General features: G+C 28.9%; 1 protein-coding gene across 3 annotated transcripts in view; it reads right to left on the bottom strand.

The window, feature by feature from the left end:
- vn (membrane-bound neuregulin protein vein) overlaps positions 1–21188 on the bottom strand; it is a 178402-nt gene that overhangs the window by 101957 nt on the left and 55257 nt on the right. For all 3 annotated transcript variants that reach the window (XM_075305070.1, XM_075305068.1, XM_075305069.1), the window contains exon 2: positions 11874–15372. In XM_075305070.1, the coding sequence (XP_075161185.1) occupies positions 11874–14424 (2551 nt within the window). In that variant the 5' untranslated portion in view covers positions 14425–15372. The remainder of the gene's footprint in view (positions 1–11873; positions 15373–21188) is intronic.

Here is a 21188-nt window from a genome sequence, read left to right as displayed (position 1 = left end):
GACAAAATGTTCCATAGAAATAACATTTTGACAAAATTGTCTATAGAAATAAAACTCTAAAAAATGTTCTATATAAATAAAATTTAGACAAAATTTTCCATAGTAATAAGATTTTGACAAAATTTTTTTATAGAAATAACATTTTGACAAAATTTTCTATAGAAATAACATTTTGACAAGATTTTCTATAAAAATAAAATTATGGGAAAATTTTCGATAAAAATAAAATTTTGACAAAATTTTCTATATAAATAAATTTTCGGCAAAATGTTCTATGGAAATAAAATTTCGGCAAAATGTTTTATAGAAATGAAATTTCAACGAAAGTTTCTATAGAAACAAAAAAATTGACAAAATTTTCCATAGAAATAAAATTTTGACAAAATTTTCTTAGAAATAAAATTTTGGCAACATTTTCTGTAGAAATAAAATTTAGAAAAAATTTTCTATAAAAATAAAATTTTGACAAAATTTTGAATAGAAATAAAATTTCGGAAAAATGTTCTATAGAAATAAAATTTCGACGAAATTTTCTATAGAAATAAAATTTTGACAAAATTTTCAATAGAAATAAAATTCTGAAAAATTTTCTATAAAACTAAAACTTTGACAAAATTTTCTATAAAAATAAAATTTTGACAAAATTGTCTATATAAATAAATTTTCGGCAAAATGTTCTATGGAAATAAAATATCGGCATAATGTTTTATAGAAATAAAATTTCAAGAAAGTTTCTCTCAAAATTCTCTATTGAAATGAAATTTAGAAAAATTTTCTATATAAATAAAATTTTGACAACATTTTCTATAGAACTAAAATGTTGACAAAATTTTCTATAGAACTAAAATTTTGACAAAATTTCCTATAAAAATAAAATTTGGCAAATTTTTTTGTAGAAATAAAATTTTGACAAAATTTTTTGTACAAATAAAATTTTGACAAAATTTTCTATAGGAATAAAATTCGGCCAAAATTTTCTATATAAATAAAATTTAGACAAAATTTTCTATAGTAATACAATTTTGACAACATTTTCAATAGGAATAAAACTTTGACAAAATTTTGTATAAAAAAAAAATTGACAAAATTTTCTATAAAAATTAAATTTTGACAAAATTTTCTATATAAACAAAATTTTCAGCAAAATGTTCTATGGAAACAAAATTTCGGCAAAATCTTTTATAGAAATAAAATTTCAACGAAAGTTTCTATAGAAACAAAAAAAATGACAAAATATTCCATAGACATAAAATGTTGACAAAATTTTCTATAGAAATAAAATTTAGAAAAATTTTCTATATAAATAAAATTTTGACAAAATTTATATAAATGAAACCTTGACAACATTTTCTATAGGACTAAATTTTGACAACATTTTCTATAAAAATAAAATTTTCGGCAAAATGTTCTATTGAAATAAAATTTCGGCAAATTTTTTATAGAAATAAAATTTCAACGAAAGTTTCTATAGAAACAAAAAAATTGACAAAATGTTCCATAGAAATAAAATTTTGACAAAATTTTCTATAGAAAAAAAATTTCGGCAAAATTCTCTATAAAAATAAAATTTAGAAAAATATTCTATATAAATAAAATTTAGAAAAATTTGCTATATAAATAAAATTATGACAAAATTTATAGGAATAAAATTTTGACAACATTTTTTTTTCTTTTCTGTGGAGCTAAAATTTTGACAAAATATCCTATAAAAATAAAATTTGGCAAATTTTTTTATAGAAATAAAATTTTGACAAAATTTTTTGTAGAAATAAAATTTTGACCAAATTTTCTATAGAAATAAAATTTTGACAAAATTTTCTATAGAAATAAAATTTTGACAAAATTTTCTACAGAAATAAAATTTTGACAAAATTTTCTATAGGAATAAAATTCGGACAAAATTTTCTATATAAATAAAATTTTGACAAAATTTTCGATAGAAATAAAATTTCGACGAAATTTTCTATGGAAATAAAATTTTGACAAAATTTTCTAAAGAAATATAATTCCAAAAAATTGTCTATATAAATAAAATTTAGACAAAATGTATACAAATAAAATTTTGACAATATTTTCCATAGAACTAAAATTTTGACAACATTTTCTGTAGAAATAAAATTTTGACAAAATTTCCTATAAAAATAAAATTTGGCAAATTTTTTTGTAGAAATAAAATTTTGAAAAAATTTTTTGTAGAAATAAAATTTTGACAAAATTTTCTATAGGAATAAAATTCTGAAAAATTTTCTATATTAATAAAATTTAGACAAAATTTTCTATAGTAATAAAATTTTGACAACATTTTCAATAGAAATAAAATTTTGACAAAATTTTGTATAAAAATAAAGTTTTGACAAAATTTTAGATAGAAATAAAATTTCGGAAAAATGTTCTATAGAAATAAAATTTCGACGATATTTTCTATAGAAATAAAATTTTGAAAAATTTTCTATAGAAATAAAATTCTGAAAAATTTTCAATATAACTAAAGTTTAGACAAAATTTTCTATAGTAATAAGAGTTTGACAAAATTTTCTATAGAAATAAAATTTTGGCAAAATTTGCTATAAAAATAAAATTTTGACAACATTTTCTATAAAAATTAAATTTTGACAAAATTGTCTATATAAACAAAATTTTCAGCAAAATTTTCTATGGAAACAAAATTTCGGCAAAATGTTTTATAGAAATAAAATTTCAACGAAAGTTTCTATAGAAACAAAAAAAAAATGGAAAAATATTCCATAGAAATAAAATTTTGACAAAATTTTCTATAGAAATAAAATTTAGAAAAATTTTCTATATAAATAAAATTTTGACACAATTTATATAAATAAAACCTTGACAACATTTTCTACAGAACTAAATTTTGACAAAATTTTCTATAGAAATAAAATTTTGACAAAATTTTCTATAGGAATAAAATTTTGACAAAATTTTCTATAGGAATAAAATTCTGACAAAATTTTCTATATAAAAAAATATTAGACAAAATTTTCTATAGTAATAAAATGTTGACAAAATTTTCTATAGAAATAAAATTTTGACAACATTTTCTATAGTAATAAAATTTTGACAAAATTTTCTATAGAAATAAAATTTCGGAAAAATGTTCTATAGAAATAAAATTTAGACAAAATTTTCTATAGTAATAAAACTTTGACAGTATTTTCTATAAAAATAAAATTTTGACACAATTTTCTATAAAAATAAAATTTTGTCACAATTTTCTATAAAAATAAAATTTTGACAAAAAGTTCTGTAAAAATAAAATTTTGACAAACTTTTCTATAAAAATAAAATTTTGACAAAATTTTCGATAAAATTTCGGAAAAGTGTTCTATAGAAATAAAATTTCGGAAAAATGTTCTATAGAAATAAAATTTCGACGAAATTCTCTATAGAAATAAAATTTTGACAATATTTTCCATAGAACTAAAATTTTGACAAAATTTTCTATAGAAATAAAATTTTGACAAAATTTCCTATAAAAATAAAATTTGGCAAATTTTTTTGTAGAAATAAAATTTTGAAAAAATTTTTTGTAGAAATAAAATTTTGACAAAATTTTCTATAGGAATAAAATTCTGAAAAAATTTTCTATATTAATAAAATTTAGACAAAATTTTCTATAGTAATAAAATTTTGACAACATTTTCAATAGAAATAAAATTTTTCCAAAATTTTGTATAAAAATAAAATTTTGACAAAATTTTAGATAGAAATAAAATTTCGGAAAAATGTTCTATAGAAATAAAATTTCGACGATATTTTCTATAGAAATAAAATTTTGACAAAATTTTCTATAGAAATAAAATTCTGAAAAATTTTCAATATAACTAAAGTTTAGACAAAATTTTCTATAGTAATAAGAGTTTGACAAAATTTTCTATAGAAATAAAATTTTGACAAAATTTGCTATAAAAATAAAATTTTGACAACATTTTCTATAAAAATTAAATTTTGATAAAATTGTCTATATAAACAAAATTTTCAGCAAAATTTTCTATGGAAACAAAATTTCGGCAAAATGTTTTATAGAAATAAAATTTCAACGAAAGTTTCTATAGAAACAAAACAAAAATGGAAAAATATTCCATAGAAATAAAATTTTGACAAAATTTTCTATAGAAATAAAATTTAGAAAAATTTTCTATATAAATAAAATTTCGACACAATTTATATAAATAAAACCTTGACAACATTTTCTACAGAACTAAATTTTGACAAAATTTTCTATAGAAATAAAATTTTGACAAAATTTTCTATAGGAATAAAATTCTGACAAAATTTTCTATATAAATAAATATTAGACAAAATTTTCTATAGTAATAAAATGTTGACAAAATTTTCTATAGAAATAAAATTTTGACAACATTTTCTATAGTAATAAAATTTTGACAAAATTTTCTATAGAAATAAAATTTCGGAAAAATGTTCTATAGAAATAAAATTTAGACAAAATTTTCTATAAAAATAAAATTTTGACACAATTTTCTATAAAAATAAAATTTTGACAAAAAGTTCTGTAAAAATAAAATTTTGACACAATTTTCTATAAAAATAAAATTTTGACACAATTTTCTATAAAAATAAAATTTTGACAAAAAGTTCTGTAAAAATAAAATTTTGACAAAATTTTCTATAAAAATAAAATTTTGACAAAATTTTCGATAAAATTTCGGAAAAGTGTTCTATAGAAATAAAATTTCGGAAAAATGTTCTATAGAAATAAAATTTCGACGAAATTCTCTATAGAAATAAAATTTTGACAAAATTTTCTATAGAAATAAAATTTGAAAAATTTTCTATATAAATAAAATTTAGACAAAGTTTTCTATAGTAATAAGATTTTGACAAAATTTTCTATAGAAATAACATTTTGACAAAATTTTCTATAGAAATACAATTTTGACAAAATACTCTATAAAATTTAAATTTTGACACAATTTTCTATATAAATAAATTTTCGGCAAAATGTTCTATGGAAATAAAAATTTGGCAAAATGTTTTATATAAATAAAATTTCAACGAAAGATTCTATAGAAATAAAAAAATTGACAAAATGTTCCATACAAAAAAAATGTTGACAAAATTTTCTATAGAAACAAAATTTTGGCAAAATTCTCTATAGAAATAAAATTTAAAAACATTTCCTATATAAATAAAATTTAGAAAAATTTTCTATATAAATAAAATTTTCACAAAATTTTTATAAATAAAATTTTGACAACATTTTCTATAGAACTAAAATTTTGACAACATTTTCTATAAAAATAAAATTTTGACAAAATTTTCTGTAAAAATAAAATTTTGACAAAATTTTCTATAAAAATAAAATTTTGACCAAATTTTCTATATAAATGAAATTTAGACAAAATTTTCTATATAAATAAAATTTTGACAAAATTTTCTATATAAATAAAATTTTGACAAAATTTTCTATATAAATGAAATTTAGACAAAATTTTCTATATAAATAAAATTTAGACAAAATTTTCTATATAAATAAAATTTAGACAAAATTTTCTATAGTAATAAAATTTCGGCAAAATGTTCTATAGAAATAAAATTTCGGCATAATGTTTTATAGATATAGAATTTCAACAAAAGTTTCTACAGAAACAAAAAAATTGACAAAATGTTCCATAGAAATAAAATTTTGTCAAAATTTTCTATAGAAATAAAATTCTGAAAAAGTTTTCTATATAAATAAAATTTTGACAGAATCTTCTATATAAATAGAATTGTTTCAAAATTTTCTATAGAATAAAACGTTGACAAAATTTTCTATTTTCAATCGCTCGAGTTCTCTTAAGTTATGTCCAATGTGTTAACTTCTATTAAATATGGCATCAAAATTAAAATCCTCCCTTTCGAAATATCTAATTGACTATAAAAAACTCCATTATTAATCGATTGTGCTCACTAGAATTGGGTGAAAAAATGAAACAAATTAAATCGGTGACAAAATCATCAAAAACCAGATGTTAATTTTTGTTTGTACCCATGGACCCTAACATATTGAGCTTACGAACAAGCAACTGTCTTTGAAGCGACAAAAGATCAAAGTCCCAAAAACCGATAGCAATAGCAAAACTAATAAAAATCACTCGAAAGTAAAAACAATTAATGCATAATTTCATTACCATTTCATATGGTTCAGCGCCACTGTATTACTCGTATTTTACTATCTCGAAAAACAAACAAAAAATACAATTAAAATTATTTGTTTTCCAAAATCACTGATATTGATGGCTAACGTGAGCTTAATAGACAACACATGGGATGTACCCCGGTAATCCATTGATATCATATGGTCGACATATTTTGTATTCTGTACAATGGGGTAACACTCCCCTTTTATTTGTTGGCAGGGGGACAAGATTAGAATAAAAGCCAAATGTATGTGCTATAAATTTTATGAATAACCTTGTATGTGCAATAAATATATATGGTAATTAATTAAAAGAAATGTTGAATAGTTTATTTCATTTGAGCCAATTAAATGGTTGCATTATAATTTAATTAAATTCAATTTGATATTAGTTTTAATTCTTATTAAAATCAAAGTTACAAATTTAAAACTATAAAAGATTAATTGAGATTTTAAATTTGTTTGGGGTGGTTATTTTATTTTATTTATTTTTTTTTTGTTTTTTTTTAATAAAGTTTGTTTCTATTTGAATAATGTTTAGTTCTTTTCATTTTGATTTTGATTTTTATAATTTAAAAAAATTAAAAAAAAAATTATTTTCACTTTTAATTTTGATTTGAATTTTTACTATAAATTTAAAAATATATTTAAAAAAAAAAAATTGGGTTCTACTTCGTTTATTTGCATAAGTTTAGTTTTTTGTTCTGAATTTTTATTTTAATTATCTTCAATGAAACTTATACTTATATGCGATTATAAGCATATAAGTTAAAAGATAAAGATATTACAACTACGACTTGTAATAAAATGTCCATTTACTCATTTTTATACCCTCCACCATAGGATGGGGGGTATATTAACTTTGTCATTCTGTTTGTAACACATCGAAATATTGCTCTAAGACCCTAAAAAGTATATATATATTCTGGGTCGCGGTGAAATTCTGAGTCGATCTAAGCATGTGCGTCCGTCCGTCCGTCTGTTGAAATCACGCTCACTTCCGAACGAGACAAACTATCGACTTGAAACTTGGCACAAGTAATTGTTATTTATGTAGATCGAATGGTATTGCAAATGGGCCATATCGGAACACTTTTACGTAGAGCTACCATACCATACCGACGTTCAGATTTGGCTTGCGGAGCCTCTTGGAGGAGCAAAATTCATCCGATCCGGTTGAAATTTGGTACATGGTATTAGTATATGGTCTAACCACGATGCAAAAATTGGTCCACATCGGAAATTTAGTACATGGTGTTAGTATATAAATAAAGGGTGATTCTTTTGAGGTTAGGATTTTCATGCATTAGTATTTGACAGATCACGTGGGATTTCAGACATGGTGTCAAAGAGAAAGATGCTCAGTATGCTTTGACATTTCATCATGAATAGACTTACGATCTGCCACAACGTCGAATTTTCAGTGAATGGGCCCTAGAAAAGTTGGCAGAAAATCCGCTTTTTTATCGACAAATTTTGTTCAGCGATGAGGCTCATTTCTGGTTGAATGGCTACGTAAATAAGCAAAATTGCCGCATTTGGAGTGAAGAGCAACCAGAAGCCGTTCAAGAACTGCCCATGCATCCCGAAAAATGCACTGTTTGGTGTGGTTTGTACGCTGGTGGAATCATTGGACCGTATTTTTTCAAAGATGCTGTTGGACGCAACGTTACGGTGAATGGCGATCGCTATCGTTCGATGCTAACAAACTTTTTGTTGCCAAAAATGGAAGAACTGAACTTGGTTGACATGTGGTTTCAACAAGATGGCGCTACATGCCACACAGCTCGCGATTCTATGGCCATTTTGAGGGAAAACTTCGGAGAACAATTCATCTCAAGAAATGGACCGGTAAGTTGGCCACCAAGATCATGCGATTTGACGCCTTTAGACTATTTTTTGTGGGGCTACGTCAAGTCTAAAGTCTACAGAAATAAGCCAGCAACTATTCCAGCTTTGGAAGACAACATTTCCGAAGAAATTCGGGCTATTCCGGCCGAAATGCTCGAAAAAGTTGCCCAAAATTGGACTTTCCGAATGGACCACCTAAGACGCAGCCGCGGTCAACATTTAAATGAAATTATCTTCAAAAAGTAAATGTCATGGACCAATCTAACGTTTCAAATAAAGAACCGATGAGATTTTGCAAATTTTATGCGTTTTTTTTTTAAAAAAAGTTATCAAGCTCTTAACAAATCACCCTTTACATATAGCCCCCATATAAACCGATCCCAAGATTTCGCTTGCGGAGCCTCTTGGAGGAGTAAAATTCATCCGATCCGGTTGAAATTTGGTACATGCTATTAGTATATGGTATCTAACCACCACGCAAAAATTGGTCCACATCGGTCCATAAATACATATAGCCCCCATATAAACCGATCCCCAGTTTTCGCTTGCGGAGCCTCTAAGAGAAGCAAATTTCATCCAATCCGGTTGAAATTTGGTACATGGTGTTAGTATATGGTATCTAACAACCATGCAAAAATTGGTCCATAACGGTCCATTATTATATATGGGCCCCATATAAACCGATCCCCAGATTTCGCTTGCGGAGCCTCTTGGAGGAGTAAAATTCATCCGATCCGATTGAAATTTGGTACATGGTATAAGTATATGGTATCTAACCATCACGCAAAAATTGATCCACATCGGTCTATAATTATATATAGCCCCCATATAAACCGATCCCCAGATTTGGCTTGCGGAGCCTCTAAGAGAAGCAAATTTCATCCAATCCGGCTGAAATTTGGTACATGGTGTTAATATATGGTCTCTAACAATCATGCCAGAATTGGTCCATATCGGTCCATAATTATATATGGCCCCCATATAAACCGATCCCCAGATTTCGCTTGCGAAGCCTCTAAGAGAAGCAAATTTCATCCAATCCGGCTGAAATTTGGTACATGGTGTTAGTATATAGTCTCTAACAAACATGCAAAAATTGTTCCACATCGGTCCATAAATACATATAGCCCCCATATAAACCGATCCCCAAATTTCACTTGCGGAGCCTCTAAGAGAAGCAAATTTCATCCAATCCGGCTGAAATTTGGTACGTGGTGTTAATATATGGCTTCAAACATTCATACACAAATTGGTCCATATCGGTCTATAACACTAGGCAACAAAAAACAAACTTTTCTCTGTGAATTGTTTCTAGCATATTTTTTCTTATTGATTATGACCTACTAAACACGAAAATAATTTTTTTTCTGTCGATTGGTTTTCGAGATATAATTTTTTTTTTAATTTTTGGAGGTACACCTACAATTTTGAGCATAACTTTCGTTTTCTTTGACCTTTTTGATCCGAATACTACTAAAATTAAAGAAAATTGAAATTTTCAAATCGGGTAAGTAGTTTGGATGTTAGCGGCTTAAAAAGGTAAAAAACGGCGTTTTTTAAGTAAAAATGTGGCAAAAAAAAAACATATAAAAATTCATATAAAATATAAAAAAATTTCTAATGGCAATTTTTTGTTAAATTAATTAAATTAAGCCCTTACTTAACAAAATCTGACAACAAATAGCGGACTTATAATGTTTTTGGTAAAAGATCGAAGGAAGAAGTCAGCTGTTTTTCCACATGGCATAAAATGTACAGTTATACCTTTGTTTCTACTCATTTCTTTTTTGGGCGTTGTTGGGCGTTGATTTGGTTACTTTTGTTAGTTTAGGTTTTACCAAAAAAAATTATCAGTCCGCTGTTTGTCAGATTTCGTTAAATAAGGGCTTAATTTCTTTGTAAAGATTCCAGCTACACGCAAAAAAAACAAAAAAAAAGCCGTCAGAAATTTTTTTATATTTTATATGAATTTTTATATGTTTTTTTTTGTCACATTTTTACTTAAAAAACGCCGTTTTTACTTTTTAAGCCGCTAACATCCAAACTACTTACCCGATTTGAAAATTTTCTAAGAATGAGTTGTAGACGGCTCAATTTTCTTTAATTTGAGTAGTATTCGGATCAAAAAGGTCAAAGAAAACGAAAGATATGCTCAAAATTGTAGGTGTACCTCCAAAAATTAAAAAAAAAAAATTATATCTCGAAAACCAATCGACAGAAAATTTTTTAAAAATTATTTTCGTGTGTAGCAGGTCATAATCAATAAGAAAAAATATGCTAGAAACAATTCACAAAATGGTTGTTGGCTAGTGTAATTATATATGGCCCCCATATAAACCGATCCCCATATTTCGCTTGCGGAGCCTCTTGGAGGATCAAAATTCATCCGATCCGGTTGGAATTTGGTACGTGGTGTTCGTATATGGTCTCTAACAATCATGCCAGAATTGGTCCATATCGGTCTATAATTATATATTGCCCCCATATAAACCGATCCCCAGGTTTGACCTCCGGAGCCTCTTAAAGGAGCAGATTTCATCCGATCCGGTTGAAACTTAGTACGTGGTGTTAGTATATGGTCTATAAAAATTGGCCCATATCAGTTCATAATTATATATAGCCCCCATATAAACCGATCCCCAGGTTTGACCATCCGATAGCCCCCAGATAAACCGACACCCAATCACAGAAAAATCACGATTGCCACTCGAGCCAAAAATAATCCACCAACATTTTATTTCCATAGAACACTTTGTCAAAATTTTATATTTCTATAGAAAATTTTGTCAACATTTTATTTCTTTATGAAATTTTGTCAAAATATAATTTCTATAGAAATTTTGTCAAAAAATTTATTTCCCTAGAAAATTTTGTCAAAATTATATTTCCATAGAAAATTTTACCAAAAGTTTGTTTCTATAGAAAATTTTGCAAAAATTTTGTCAAAATTTTATTTCTGTAGAAAATTTCGTCAAAATGTTATTTCTATAGAAAATTTATGAAGCATTTCATAGTTGGAGAGGAATATTTTGCAAAATCTTCCAAAACATCAAAAATTCTACCAATTTACCAAACAGTAAAAAAACTGCCAGTTTTGGTAGACTCGTGTCCACAATTGTTTATAGCCTCCATATGAAGTGACACTCACATTTCAATTCTGGCTCTATAATTACCGCACCACCGTGGGTTCGATTCCTGCTTCGACCGAACAGCAAAAAGTTTTTCAGCGGTAGATTTTCCCACCTCAGCAATGCTGGTGACATTTCTGAGGGTTTCAAAGCTTCTCTAAGTGGTTTCACTGCAATGTGGAACGCCGTTCGGACTCTGCTATAAAAAGTAGGTCCCTTGTCATTGAGCTTAACATGGAATCGGGCAGCACTCAGTGATAAGAGAGATGTTCACCACCGTGGTATCACAATGGACTGAATAGTCTAAGTGAGCCTGATACATTGGGCTGCTGCCACCTAACCTAACCTACCGCACAAAAGATCATATCGGTTCGTAATTATTTCTTCCCTATATATACATCGGTCAAGATCTGAATATATACGTCTTTAATGGACCTTTCTTTTATCTACTATATATATGTGTTAAGAAGTTTTAAGATGCCTTGCCATCGGCCGCAACCCAAGTAATTCAATTGTGGATGAACGTCTTTAGTAGAAGTTTCGTGTAATCCATGGTGGAGGGTACATAAGATTCAGCCTGGCCGAACTTGTTGATTTTATGTTTGCTTTTTATATTTTATATTTGTAGTTTCAATTTTGATATTTACCAAATAGAATTTAATTTAAACTCATCGGGCAAAGTATATAGCTATGATTAAATAAAAGAAAAATAGGAAATATAGATTTTTCGCACTCACCATAGTTTTCACTCACAGCATTGCGTACAGCTTCAATGGCACGCTTCGTCTTCCTTATCGGTTGGCCAAGTATGGTAAAATTGCCAATGTCAATTTGTTGCACGAAAAGCAAATAAATGCGACCCGGTTCAATGGTATCACCTTTGACCAAACCACGTGGCCTTAATTGTTCGCGATAGATATCACATTCACCACTGCTATTGCGATAGGCGAATTGTAGGCGGAGATATTTTTGCAAACGATAACCGATTTGTTGCTTAAAGACTTCACGTACCTCTACGGTGGCTGAGAAGTTCATACGACGATCCGGTGTCATAGAGACAATTTTACCCTCAAATACGGTGGGGGCTTCAAAAGCCAACTGGGCAGGATCACGAGCGGAACAATAGCGTCGTTGATGCTTTTGTCGCAAATGCTGGTGGCGTAAATTATTATGTTGCTGATGATGATGATAATGGCGATGGGGATTACGATTGTGATAGTATTGCTGGTGATGTTGTTGTTGATGATCTTGTTGTTGTTGTTGCTGCTGTTGCTGCATATTACGAAAGGAATACGAAGAGGTTGCCGTCGATAAAGCCTGTTGATAGTGTTTGTTGTAATTATTCCTTAACGAGTCTCTACGATTTCTGGCAGCCAACTGTTGATCTTGCTGTCTTGACCGTAATTGTTTCAAATTAGGTCTGGAATTACTCACTGGAGGATGATTTTCATTTTGTTCTTCCTCCTCTGTGATAACAGTTGTCGTTGTTATTCTCCTCCTACCAACACCAACACCACGACCATCACCATTAACTTTGGGAGATTGTGAGTTCCCTCTTGGTATTTCATAGGATTCTATAACAAATCGTATGGGTGCCTTAGAGACTGATGACTTGATTTTGTTTACTTTCAAGATATTCGAGATGTCGAAAACCTTATCTGCTGCTATTGCTTCCCCTTCTCCTTTAACACCCATCAGTGGCATCGATTTATGATTGTTTGTGGAATAAATAGAACTGCCACTAAGGCTTAGGGTTTGTTTATTTAACGCAAAAGACGACGTGGCAGGGGAAGGGGAAGGGGAGAGCATTGGTGTTATAGTCCTTGGTGATGTTGTCATCAGGGAGGAAGAGGAGATAGAAACCAGGGAATGTCTGGCTATGGATGATGCAACCTGATGCTGCCTTCTATCTTTGAGGCTTCTTAGATTATAGAGCTGCTGCTGCTGCGTATGTTGAGCTATAAAACTATTCCTAATGTTTCTGGGCGTCGTTGGCTCCTCCATGGCCATATCGGACGCCATAGTGTCAACAAAATTTCTCATATTTTTTCTAGATTTTATATCGCCCGCCATATCTCTCCCCGGGGCCATATCCATATATTCCTCATCTGGGTCTTCTGTGTCATGAGAATTGGCAATGGAGGGATGGTTTTTATCAGTCATTTGTATGTCATCGTCCATATCACCATAGATTACATCTTTGTCGTCTTCATTATGATTATCATCGTCCTCAGCATCAACGTCATCATCATCATCATCATCATTGTCATCACTATCATCACCATTATGGTCTTCGTCAGTATCTGTTTTAGCCCCAATATCATCGTTATACGATTTTAGGGGTTGTGTCATAGATGTGGAGGTGGCAACTACGTTGGGTATGGAGCTGGACACGGATGTGATGGGTTGATTGAACCAACCCATTGATTTACTTCTACTATTACTACTACTACTACTGCTACTACTACTACTGCTTCGGCTATCATCCTGATGATTGGGGAAAAACTCATAATTCCTGTGGCTTAACCAACTGGGATTTTGCTGTATAGGAGCCTGGTGCCGCCACGACGCCATTGAGGGCCATGGCCCTAAATTTGGCTGTTTGTCATCTGTCCAGGGATTTGGATAGTGTGGAGGATTTGTGTAAAAGCCCGGAAATGAGTCTCTGGCCAAGATGTCGCCATGGCTGGTCGAAGACGCCACCACTTCCACATTTGGCGACACTAGTCTGCTGTTGGGACTTCGTCTTCGTTCGCGAAATGATAGCAATGATGTTGCTGAGGATAATGCTGTTGGCTGGTGTGTTGCTGCTGCTGTTGCTTCTGCTGTTAGTACAGATGATGTCGATGCTGCTTCTATTGAGGCTGTTGTCTCTGCTAAAGACATTGAGGGTATTCGCAAATTTCTGGGATGTATTGGTGTTTGTTGGCCATCGCCACCACCACCACCGACAACTATTACTTGGATATTTTTTGGCATATACAACATGGGATTTACTACGGACGACGACGGGAACGATTGTGATTGCGATGTGGATTTTGATGATGATGACGATGGTGATACTGCTGGTGACGATAGTGGTGGCACATCCAAATGTGGCGACTGTGACTGTGACGACGTTGTATGTGGAGCTGGGTTCATTGTTGTTATTGTTGTTGCCAATATTAGGGATGGTGCACATGTGACAAGTAGCAGCAGCAGCAGTACAACGACCACAAATGAACACGCTGAGCAAGACATTAGATTTTTCGTATGTATACTCCATTTGCGCAATATTCGCGCATTCATGGCGTTTCCGCAATTGATATCGTATTGAACAAAAGCCTATGTGATGGTGGGGAACGTTGCCAGTCTTAGTGTACCAAAGATGTGTGTGTGTGCACACGTTTTGATTTTTTCCAAAAATATTTTCACTTACACTTTTTCACAAAATCTATTTTTTTTCTATTATGGGCTTTGAAATGTTGGGGAAGGTTATGCTTATTTTGTTTCTTTTTTTTGTGTTTCGTGTTTGGTTTCGTTTAGAAACCTTTCATTCACATTATGAAAGTTCTTTGTAGCATTCTTACACTGGGAGTTTCATTGCTGATTTGAGGATGGTGGCGGGTATAAGATAATCTCAAATCAATTTGATGGCCTGAGTTTACTATTTACCCTCTACTCTTATGACCCCAAAAGCTAAGGAATCTGTTTGTCGTTACCAGATCGCTGTATTCATTCTTTTATTCACTTTTTGAGGGGTTTCTTTATTTTCCAAGCGACAATTCACTTCACTTTCACCTGGTTAACATTTAGAGATTCACACTTTCCGTTGACACTTTCGCGTTGATCATTTACCGATTACGTTCATACATTTTTGGTATTTTCCTTAGAAATTTATTGCAATTTAGCCACTTTATTCGTTCAAACAATAGCGTCATTTTCTTAATTTTTGTTTTCTTTCCTGGATATAAGGATGGAGTTTAAAAACGACCAAGGCAAACCGCCGCAATGAATGCTATGTGATTTGAAAATAAAATTTCGTTAAGTTTCCCACCCGCTTATTGGAAAATGGGGATCTTTTTTATTTTTGGGTGCGTTAGGAAATTGTCTGAATTCATTCAATTAGACACTCGTGATAAGATTCTTCTCTTATGATTCATGATCTTTGTTGGTTTGTTTTAATTGTGCTGCAGTTTTCTCGTGATGATGGCTTTGATTCCTTTTCATCATGCGCTTGGTTCTGAATGTTATGATCTAGAAAGAAAATTGAAATCGTTTGGGGGAAATATATCTTAAAAAAAACCAACAACAACACTATTAAAATCATACACATATGCATAAGAGTATAGCACCAAAACTCTCTCGTGTCATATAGCCAAAACACAGAGATAGACTAACAGACGGATGGTCGCATAAACCGACAGACAGACGGACATATAAAATTAGAACCATAACAAATTCATCATCACCGACACCACCGGCACACCAGTGCCAACTAACTAACCAAGCAACGAATCAAACAACCGGTAAGCGCGTTGGCCCGATAATGATGGGGCTCATCTACTTAGGCAACGCACCAAATAAATATCCTCCCTCCATCCCCACTACTTTATGGGACACACATATCCAGGTACTCGTACACTACATTTGCTCTGAGAATCAAAGCATCCGAACATGGTAATCTAAAAAATCTGCAGAGGTAGGCGCCAAATGTTTGTCATTATTATTTTTTGTTTTTTTTTTTTCTTTTTGGTTGTTGGTGTGATATAAATATTCATTCAAATTCTGTGGAATAAGATGTCGATTTTTTGCTTTTACTTTTATTTCATTAGAGGCTTAAATTTTCTATGAATTTTGATAGGTGCTATGATCGACTTGAAGTGGGGGAAAATGTTCAAAGGAAACAGGAAGTTTAAATTCAACTGGAAAGTTTGCTTTCAGAAGTCTAGGTTTGTTGTATTGGCGCCCAACGTAGCTACATCACACTGAATACAGTCGATATAAAAAAACTATTGGTGCCATGGTTGCCACAGTTGATATAATTCTACCAACAATTTTAGAATTTTTAATGTTTGGTAGAATTCTTGACGTTTTGATTTTGCAAACTATACCTTTTCAACTAAGAGATACATCAATTTTCTAAAGAAATAAAACTTTGACACAATTTTCTATAGAAATAAATTTTTGCCAAAATTTTAAATTTTAAGAAATAATTTTGACATAATGTTATTTTTGTAACAAAAATATGGCAAAATTCTCTATAAAAATTAAACTATTGGCAAAATTATCTAAGAAATAAAATTTTGACAAATTTTCTATAGAAATAAAATGTCGACAAAATTTTCTATAGAAATAAAATGTCGACAAAATTTTCTATAGAAATAAAATTTTGTCAAAATTTTCTATAGAAATAAAATTTTGTCAAAATTTTCTTTGAAAATAAAATTTTGACAAAATTTTCTATAAAATAAAATGTTGACAAAATTTTCTATAGAAATAAAATGTTGGTAAAATTTTCTATAGATATTAAATTTTGACAAATTTTTCTATAGAAATAAAATTTTGTCACAATTTTCTTTAGCAATAAAATTTTATCACAATTTTCTTTAGCAGTAAAATTTTGACAAAACTTTCTATAGAAATAAAATTTTGGCAAAATTTTGTATAGAATTAAAATTTTGAAAAAAATTTCAATAGAAATAAAATTTTGACAAAATATTTGCAAAATTTTTTCAACTTTTGGTAAAATTTTCTATAGAAACAAAATTTTGGCAAAATTTTCTACAGAAATAAAATCTTTTACAAACTTACAAACTTTCCTATAGAAATTAAATTTTTACATAATTTTCTATATAAATAAAATGTTGGCAAAATTTTCTATAGAAATAAAATTTTGTCTAAATTTTCTATAAAAATTAAACCTCAAAATTTTCAATGAAAATACAACTTTGTCAAAATTTTCTTTAGAAATAAAATTTTGATAAAATTTCCAATAGAAATAAAATTTTGATAAAATTTTCTATAGAAATAAAATTTTTACAAAATTTTCTATATAATTAAAATTTTGGCAAAATTTTCTATAGAATTAAAATTTTGACAAAATTTTCAATAGAAATAAAATTTTGACAAAGTTTTTGCAATTTTTTTTAAACTTTTGGTAAAATTTTCTACAGAAATAAAATTTTTTACAAACTTACAAACTTTCCTTTAGAAATTAAATTTTTACATAATTTTTTAGATTTCGATAGATTTTTGGTAAAGTTTTCTTCAAATTTTAAGTAGATTATCTCTGGCACGTGTGCCAATCGTGATTGGAGTGCAAATTAGGTATGCGGACTTGGCAACCTGACCTGTCTGATCTGCATTTTCTTTCTTATGGGGAAGCCAAAAATTAGATCGATTGGTGAATTGTGTCAAAAGAAGAGCCGCTTTTCCTCACACTATTCGTATATTGCCGGAAAGTTGGGGAAATAGTGGCTACCTACAATAATTGGATGGACTAGTCTGTTACCGTTTTCTTGGGAATAAATTCTTAAACATTTGACATTTTTTAATTTGGTCCAATATGTGTATTCAGCAAAAATCTTACCTCGAACAAAAATTCGAGGAAATTGATTAATGTCTTCCAGAATTATCCATGTCTTCCAGAATTATTTTGGCAAAATTTTCTATAAAAATAAAATTTTGGCAAAATTTTCTATAGAAATAAAATTTTCTACACACTTACAAACTTTTCTATAGAAATTAAATTTTTACATAATTTTCTATATAAATAAAATTTTAACAAAATTGTCTACAGAAATAAAATATTGGCAAAATTTTCAATAAAAATAAAACTTTGTCAAAATTTTCTTTAGAAATAAAATTTTGACAAAATTTTATATAGAAATAAAATTTTGACAAAATTTTCTATAGAAATAATTTTGACATAATGTTATTTTTGAAACAAAAATATGGTACAACTTTCAATAAAAATTAAACTTTTGGCAAAATTTTCTATAGAAAGAAAATGTTGACAAAATTTTCTATAGAAATAAAATTTTGACAAAATTTTCTATAGAAATAAAATTTTGACAAAATTTTCGATAAAAATAAAATTTTGGCAACATTTTCTATGTAAATAAAATTTTTACATAATTTTCTATATAAATAAAATTTTAGCAAAATTGTCTACAGAAATAAAATTTTTGTATAGAAATAAAATTTTGGCAAATTTTTGTATAGAACTAAAATTTTGGCAAAATTTTCTATAGAAATAGAATTTTGGCAAAATTTTCTATAGAAATAAAATTTTGACAAAACATTATACAAAAATATTTTTTTTTATAGAAATTTGTTTCTACAGAAATTAAATTTTGACATAATTTTCCATATAAATAAAATGTTTGCAAAATTTTCTGTAGAACTAAAATGTTGACAAAATTTTCTGTAAAAATAAAATTTTGGCAAAATTTTCTATAGAAATAAAATTTTGGCAAAATTTTCTATAGAAATAAAATGTTGGCAAAATTTTCTATAAAAATAAAATTTTGCCAAAATTTTCTTTAGATATAAAATTTTTACTAACTTTTCTACAGAAATTAAAATTTGGCAAAATTTTCTATGTAAATACAATTTTTGTAAAATTTTCTATAAACATTAAATTTAAGCAAAATTTTCTATAAAAATAAAATTTTGAATTTTTTTTTTTTAATTTTGATAGAGTTTAGGTAAAATTTTCTTCAAATTTTACGTAGATTATCTTTGGCACGTGTGCCAATCGTGATTGGAGCGCAAATTAGTTATGCAGAATTGGCAACCTGACCTGTCTGATCTGCATTTTCGTTCTTATGGGGAAGCCAAAAATTAGATCGATTGGTGAATTGTGTCAAAAGAAGAGCCGCTCACACTATTCTTATATTGCCGGAAAGTTGGGGAAATAGTGGCTACCTACAATAATTGGATGGACCAGTCTGTTACCGTTTTTTTTTTTTTTTTTTTGGGAATAAATGTTGAAACATTTGACATTTTTTAATTTGGTGCAATATGTGTATTCAGCAAAAATCTTACCTCGAACAAAAATTCGAGGAAATTGATTAATTTCTTCCAGAATTATCCAGCAAAATAGGAGCAAGGAGGGTCACAGTGTATTCTACTCTGGATGTCATGAATCGTGTTTTCTCCAAAAATTCTGGGGACCTCCAGGGCACTTTTAATATAAGGTACACCTCCTGGTACCAAAATGAGATATTGAAGGAATTGTTCTTTGAAGATAATGAAGTCTGAAAGTCATGAAACGTATTTTCTCCAAACATTCTGGGAGTCTTCAGGCCACTCCTAATGCAAGGTACACTCTTTGGTACTAAGATAAGATAATAAGGGGTCATATTCAAGGAATTATTTAATAATTTCTGATATTTTTTTTTTTATAAATATAAAATAATGAAAATTTTTACATTGAAGTCTATAAATATAATCCCAAATTAATACTCTCAGTAATGATAGACACTAATTTAAGATTTTCGCCTTAATAGGCTCTGGTTTCCACTATAACATCAACTGACAATAATTCCAAAATATCAACTCTTTTATTTTTCGTAGACAAAATTCCATTTGTCTCGCCTCAAAACTATTTCCAATTTACTCTCCATAATCTTTTTTCTCCTTGGAGGAAAATTTTATTTCTGTAGAAAAAAAGAAATATCTCTCTATTTTGAATAAAAAAAATTGAAGATGTGCCAGACGACGATGTACAAACCAAGAAAGAGAACATCATCTTCATCAAGGGTGTTGCTGGGTGAGTGGCGGCACGCGCGTTGTAAATAAAGTCGGTAAAAATAAAATAACACAACAGAAACCAGCCAGTCAGTCAGGAGGAGTTTATAGTGGGGCAAAGTGTGGCGGTGATGTTATTCGTTGGTGGTGGTGGTGGTATAGGGGTCAAAAGAGATGAGCGGAATGGAATGGGGTATACTATAGAATAGAATAGGGACTGGTGGCTGGCGTTCAAGTATAGGGGGAATCTGGCATATGGGGAGTACAAATCAATGTTCGCAGTTACGGGGAGATGATGTTAAAGCATCCAGCCATGCACATACACGCATGCATCGTGTTGGACACCCTCGATTTTTCACAGATTCTCCCTGTGTTCCAATGTTTGGCCTCGTCTTATATTTTTGTTGTTGGGGTTTTTTTTTTTTTGAAAATCGAATTTTCTTTTCGCCTGCTAAAAACACAAAGCAGCAGCATCAACAAAACCCAAAAACAAAATCACTGATATTCCCAAAATATACCAAAAAACTACACACCGACTGAGAACAACAACGATGACGACCGCGTCTGATGTAGACTTGTGAACACTCTATTGAACAGATGCTGTCGATTTTGAATATAATTTTTTTCGTTTTCTTACAATTTTCGATTTTAGTTTTGAGTGTAATGAGAGGAGTGGCAACAAATACAGAGAGAAAATATGCAAACGTATTTACACTACCTATGGATTAGGGCTGAATATTGCCCCCTCATACCCCCAAAATCCTTGGCATTAGAACCAATCGTTCAAGGAAACAATGAACCAACTGAGACGCATTAACCTCATTTAATGAGGGATTGAGAGGGAGATGAGTTTTAAATTTTCAGTTTATTGTATAGAACCATATTTTGTTATTACGAGGGCGGTTCGGAAATTTTCTTACCTATCAATGAAAAATTTTATTTCCATAGAATTTTTTTCAAAATTTTATTTCTAGAGAAAATTTTGTCAAAATTTTATTTCTAGAGAAAATTTTGTCAAAATTTTATTTCTAGAGAAAATTTTGTCAAAATTTTATTTCTATAGAAAATTTTGTCAAAATTTTATTTCTAGAGAAAATTTTGTCAAAATTTTATTTCCATAGAAAATTTTGTCAAAATTGTATTTCTAAAGAAAATTTTGTCAAATTGTATTTATAGAGAAAATTTTGTCAAAATTTTATTTCTATAGAAAATTTTGTCAAAATTTTATTTCCATAGAAATTTTTGTCAAAATTTTACTTTTATAGAAAATTGTGACAAAATTTTATTTTTATAGAAAATTTTGTCAAAATTTTATT

Source organism: Haematobia irritans, chromosome 4 (assembly GCF_050003625.1).
Source record: "Haematobia irritans isolate KBUSLIRL chromosome 4, ASM5000362v1, whole genome shotgun sequence".
NCBI lineage: Eukaryota > Metazoa > Arthropoda > Insecta > Diptera > Muscidae > Haematobia > Haematobia irritans.
The sequence above is the reverse complement of the archived record's forward strand: the minus strand, read 5'-3'. Positions and strand labels throughout refer to the sequence as shown.